General features: G+C 44.2%; 1 protein-coding gene across 1 annotated transcript; it reads left to right on the top strand.

Annotated features, from left to right (window-relative positions):
* Positions 1-870: 870 nt before the first annotated feature.
* On the top strand, positions 871-2,673 carry Glcat-i (Glucuronyltransferase I). Its single transcript, XM_076896494.1, has 4 exons — positions 871-1,048; positions 1,304-1,824; positions 2,166-2,462; positions 2,549-2,673. Exons 1-4 carry the CDS (start codon positions 922-924, stop codon positions 2,645-2,647), a joined length of 1,044 nt encoding a protein of 347 aa, XP_076752609.1. The 5' UTR covers positions 871-921; the 3' UTR covers positions 2,648-2,673.
* Positions 2,674-6,046: the final 3,373 nt, after the last annotated feature.

Genomic DNA, 6,046 nt, shown 5'->3' with positions numbered 1-6,046 from the left:
TCTAGGGAATTTGCTTTTTTTTTCGAAAGGACCGCGGAACGAAATAACTTGTTCGATCATTGGCGCCACTGGCGACTTCTTCGTTTCAAATCTGCCCGTCTACGGTAAAGTTCGCGTGATCCCCTGCTTGAAATCATTGCCACGCGCTAGGGAAAGTCTCGGTAACAAACATTTATACATCACTTTATATATATATAAGTATAAAGTGATGCTGATTAGTTGAACAGATTGCTTAAATTTAATTGATCCTTCAAAGTACTTCTGCGTCTTCTCTTTTGCGACACCTGTAACAAAAGGAACAGAGGGATTAGCTAATCGTCTAATTCGACTAGTATCTCAACAAGTTTTAATAAACGCAATGTCCCATCGAACGGTGTAACACTGTTCCGACTGTTCTGACTCGGATCGATAACATCGTGAGCGACTAGCTAAAATGGTATCTCGATCAACCACGAACGAGAAAAGGTAGATTCCTACTACATCATCAGATTCGTCTCTTCTGTCGCGACGCCACTTTAAATTTGCCGCGAGAACCGCTACAAAATGGTGGCGATATCCCACGCGATGCCAGCTAGGGATTTTTATGTAGTCCACAACTAACCTATACTCGTCGAACAACGACATTTAGCGGCGAAGTTTACGATGAATCTAGCCTCGACGTCCTGTGTTTCCTACGCTCCTACCGAAGTTATAAGTGGATCTTGTGCGAGTAGAACGGAAACGCTGTTTGTCTGCGCTACTTGTCGTAGCTACATAATTTAGCTCCGCTGATAGAATCGTAGGAGTCTGAGGCTGCTCGAGCATTTCTGAGCGAACTTAACAGTGTCCTTCGTCGCGCAGCTTTGAGATATCGCATATAAGTAGGCTGTGGCGATAATAAGTTCGGTAGACATCGCAAAGTAGTGCCATGGCGCGGTAACAATGACCGAACCATTGCTTCTTACCGACGAATTGAATTCTCAGTTTAACATGTTGGGCGGATTTCGTTACAACAGAGGCTTTCTAATACTGTTCCTGGTACTCGTGATCGCACTTCAAAGTTTCATATGTAAGTGTTCATCGCGTACGTTCGTGCAATTTTGAGTCTGCGTCTGCTCCAGCGGGCCAGGCACGAGGCATATGCGCATCCGTAACTTTGCAATCTATCTTGTAACTTCTACGCATGCTTCCCGCGACGTTCAAGTTTCTTTTAACTTTGTTCACGTTGCTCTTTTTTAACTTTCCATTCGAGTTATTTGAATTGCTAATTAATTCGTCGCTTGCGACAGACGCGCGTACCTACAATTGTTCTGTTCCACAATAGATTACCAAGATGGCTACAAATGGCGGGAGCTCGGAGATAAATTGGAGACGGTGATGATCGAGCAGCGCTCCATGTACGAGCTTACGTACAGCATAATTAAAAGGCTAGAGGGGCACGGTGTGTTCAACGAAGGCAAACAGGTTCCACTGGAGAGGCCCATTATTTATGCGATCACGCCGACGTTCTCCAGGCCCGTGCAAAAGGCCGAGCTGACGCGTTTGTCGCAGACGTTCTTGCATGTACCGAACTTCCACTGGATCGTCGTCGAGGACGCGCCAAAAAAGACGAACCTGGTCATGCAATTCTTAGGGAACAGCGGTCTGATTTACACCCACTTAGCGGTGGCGACCCCGCCTAATTATAAGCTGGGTCGAAACGATCCGAATTGGAAGAAACCACGAGGCGTCGAGCAACGAAACGCCGCGTTGCATTGGCTTCGAAAAAATCTGAAACCGACCGACAAAGGGATCGTGTATTTCGCAGACGACGACAATACGTATGCCATTAAACTGTTTCACGAGGTGAGAACGTCGAACGTTAATCTTCTCCAGTGCAATGTCCCAGGATTTTTGCTCTCGCTATTACCATCTCAAAAGCAGGGTTTATAATCGTACGATCAGGGGTTCTATGTTCATCGAATTCGTATTCGTATTCCATACGATCGAAAATTGTACAGGATTAAGTTTTGATAGTTGTTTCAGATGTCACAATATTCCTACGTAGTCTTGTTTCGTAAGAGAACTTCTTAACAAAATTATATTACGTTCGATCGCAGGATGAAGTGACTGTTCTTAAAATTGTTAACGACTCGTGTCGAGCAATTAGAGTCACGCAAACGTTATATAATTCGCGCGTATTTCAGATGGTGAAAATAAAGAAGGTTGGCGTGTGGCCCGTAGGCCTGGTCGGCGGTCTGATGGTGGAGAAACCAATTTGTGATAACTCTACTAATAAGGTAATCGGTTTCAACGCCGCTTGGAAGCCGGATCGACCGTTTCCATTGGACATGGCAGGGTTCGCGATCAACCTTCGGCTTCTACTGGAGCATCCGGATGCTCTTTTCTCGTACGATGTCGACGGTGGTTACCAGGAGAGCGAGATCTTACGCCAGATCGTCACCAGGGACGAGCTGGAACCTTTGGCAGACTGTTGCACGAAGGTATACCATGTCTTCGCATGTTTCACAAATTGTTCTTCGTCGACCTGATCATGCGATCGATAAAACAATAATGTTCACGTGCGTAGGTGTACGTGTGGCATACACGAACGGAACCGCCGCATCTGAACGTGGAGCAGATATTGATACAGAAAGGTAAACGTTCAAACGCGGGCATAGAGGTGTGATATGAAAAAAAAAAAAACAAAAACAGCGTGATAAGCAATCGTGTGTTGGACATTCGCGAATATCGAGAGAAATTACGTTAGAAATCATAATCGATGCTCACTCGCGGGAGTGAATAGTTGCCGCGCAGCTGTAAATTTTGTGTACGCTTGTTATCGTTCGGGTTTGGCCATACGTTCCTGTTTTTACGTACGGAACAATGCAGTGCCATGACGCGTAGTCGATTTATAGCTGCATACCCTGCTAGGATCTAGACGCGTAATTGGTAGGTGGAACGTGTCCATCGGTAATGTGCGCGATATCGTGACGGCCCGAAGGACGCGTTATCGTTAAAGGCATCGGCATTACCTCAAGTACCGACCTTGCAACTCTTTTTGTACTATAATACTCACGCGCGTATCCGTTTTTTTTAATACCGCTGGGACGAAGGATCCAGATCTGAATAAAGTAACTGGTGGTGATAAAAAGAAAAAGCGTGGCTAGAGCAGTGCAGAGCGTGAATTCATTTGACCTTGAAAATGTTCTTTTATCCTTTATTAAGTCGAGTACGTTTCCTTGGCGCGTACAGAAAAAGCATACATAAAAAATATGCCTTACACCTACGAACTTTAATGATGGTTGTAATAATATTCTTTAAATTGAAAGATGCGCAATAATACTTTTCATGGGAAGCTACTTGGGTTACGGATTTTGGCAACGAATATAAAATAGCTAGATTAAACGTGACACCTCTCCTCCACGACGATTCGTAAACCTTTCATGGCTCTGCGAGGGCTTGGAAATCACGGCGAACAGTCCGCCATCTTTCTTCTTCTCTTTCTTCCTTTTTTTTGTTTACGATTCATATATATATATATTTCTCATATATAATATGTACTTGTTGACTTACAAGCTAATAAGTACTATATATTTGGCAAAACTCTGTGTTTACGTTACGTAAAAAAGCTACCCGTGCAGAAAGTGTGTTCGCAAGCAAGGAAACGATGGTGTTGCTTCTCAGCAGTTCTCTTTCTTTTCGAGTAGTATACACACAACTATATTAAATAAATATACACGTGACCGATCGGTTTTTCCAGTTCCCCTTCTCTCCTCTCACTCTTTATTTTTCACCTCTTTTTTTCCCCCTTTCTCTTCTTTCTATTTGCGAACGCACATTCCGAACTCGCATACAACATCCTAAACTTACCGAACCCTCCTTAAAACTTATATCCAATATTTTTCTTAAAGATTAGAAAAAACGTTTACAAGCATTTACAAAAACTTATCACATTTTAACTGCGTTTTCTTGAAAAGCCATCTCTTACACGTTAGGAGAAAACTGGTATTGTTTTTTATATTATCGAATATTAGAATATTTATATATATATATATATGGCAGCTTTCGATTGTTCTTTCGTTTTACACAACTCTGAAACGGAAAAATGTCGGTGCCCTTGTCATGACTGGCAAGTGTTGCAACGTAGCCTGTTCGAAGCTTGAAAAAGTCCGCCCGTCCGTGTATCGAAACTGTTTCGCTGCTTTTGATTACACTATACATACATATTTTTTTTTTTTTTTAGAGAGACTTAATTGCCGAAGGATACGTTTAAGGACTTATTAAAAATATACCGTCACGGTCGTCGTATCGAGTACACTTTCGTTCTCCCCGGATCGTCGTTTAACTCACGTATTTTACAGCTTTTAAGTATACCGCACGCATCGCGAATTGCATCGATAATCCGATCGCGACGATACAGGGAAACTTATCGATTAGAATTCGATCGCAACAGCTGGCCCAGCTCTCGGTTAAGTTGCTCTCGTTACGCACAGGGCGACTGAATAACCGAGGATACACAGAGCGCAATGTAGTAACGGAAACGCGAAGGAGAGGCTTGAGCTGCTCCTGCGTGCAACGACGCCTCGACGATATGAAACTTTACACTGTAAAATGTACATGGTAAACTATCACGATAAATTATATCACGAACAAAGAAGGGGATGCTGAACGTTTACACGCGGAAGGTATGATCAACCCTCCGCGAGGGTGGAGAACGCAATCAGTAACTAGCCGTGGATAAACGCACGCAGTCGGTACGTCAGTCGTGCTGCTTGGTTACGGCAAGAATACAAGTCACACCCGAGAACCGAGCGACAGAGACGCTTTAGTAAGGGATTTGCTCGTGGCTAAAATGGTACACACGCGTAGCCACGTAGAGTCTTGTCAAAGGATACGCGAACGACCAGCCAAAGTGAGAGAAAAACGTTCGATAACCTGAGTTACTTGATCGTCAACGATAAATCGGTGCGATTCGGTCTCGCGAGGTTCCGTGCTTAAAGGAATCAGTCTTTCAAATCAAGTCATATAAAAAGAAAACCACGAAATCGATCGTTCGTCGGCTAGAATCGTGCCCAATATCGAGAGAGTGTGGTGCTGTCTTGTGTCGTGGGTCATATACAACACGAGTTGCTAAATTGAAAAACGTACATGAATGGAACGTGTCTAGGGAATACAGTAATTGTTAAAAGTATATATACATAGATCAGAAGTTCCCGTGAACTTACGAGCTTCGTCCAAGAGCGAGAAATTCCCTATCCCGTTCGTCTCTGCTTCGTGCGCGAAAGAACTTCTCAAGACTTCACAGACTTCCGCCTCCATTCGACCGTGCGATGTTTTCTTGTCTCGACGCAGAAGAAACGCGACGGAATAGGTAAAATCGTATCTTTTCTTAGTTTCGTGCTGTGCACACGATAACACAGTACTACCCAGCGTACTAGACTGCGATTATCTAGAGGGTGCCTCGAAGCAATCATCACTAATTATCGACCAACTTTCTACCAATTTCGCGAATAAATTTTGTACATTCTTTCTTGACGTGTAAGCGAGATCTATCTAACTCCTTTTTGCAAGTATCCACTAAGTAACATTACATCGATAGTTTCGCACTTCATCGTTAAATCGATCTTCAGGACACAAACACGTAACGTACGCCTCTACGTGTAATCGTAGATCGTTGCTCACGCTTGTGTCTCGTACGGTTCGATGAATATATTGACGAGGGAGGGTGGAGAAAGAGAAATATTTATTCCTTGGCGGGGGATTCCCCTTACTGCCGTGTAAAATAAGTACTGAACTATCGGGAGCCGCGAAAAATCGTACGCGCAATTTTGTATCGAACAGCTGGTTGAGAAGTGCAAGTTCGCGAGCAAACGCTGCTACCCTTTTTCGTTCTGCCCTTTCCAGTGGTGGGGTAGACGAGAATGTACGCGCGAAATATCGCGTCGATCACTAGACATTTCGCAAACGAAACGGCGGAATACGGGCATTCGTATCGTTCGACCGCGGCCAGATGACGCCTCGCGTCCCGTTTGGAGAACAGAGCGCGTGGTTTCCGCCTGCCTCGAGCGTCGCGCCAAGTGTCGAG

The sequence above is a fragment of the Xylocopa sonorina genome, chromosome 6, assembly GCF_050948175.1.
Source record: "Xylocopa sonorina isolate GNS202 chromosome 6, iyXylSono1_principal, whole genome shotgun sequence".
NCBI classification, from domain to species: Eukaryota; Metazoa; Arthropoda; class Insecta; order Hymenoptera; family Apidae; genus Xylocopa; species Xylocopa sonorina.
This window is presented reverse-complemented; position numbering and strand designations above follow the sequence as displayed.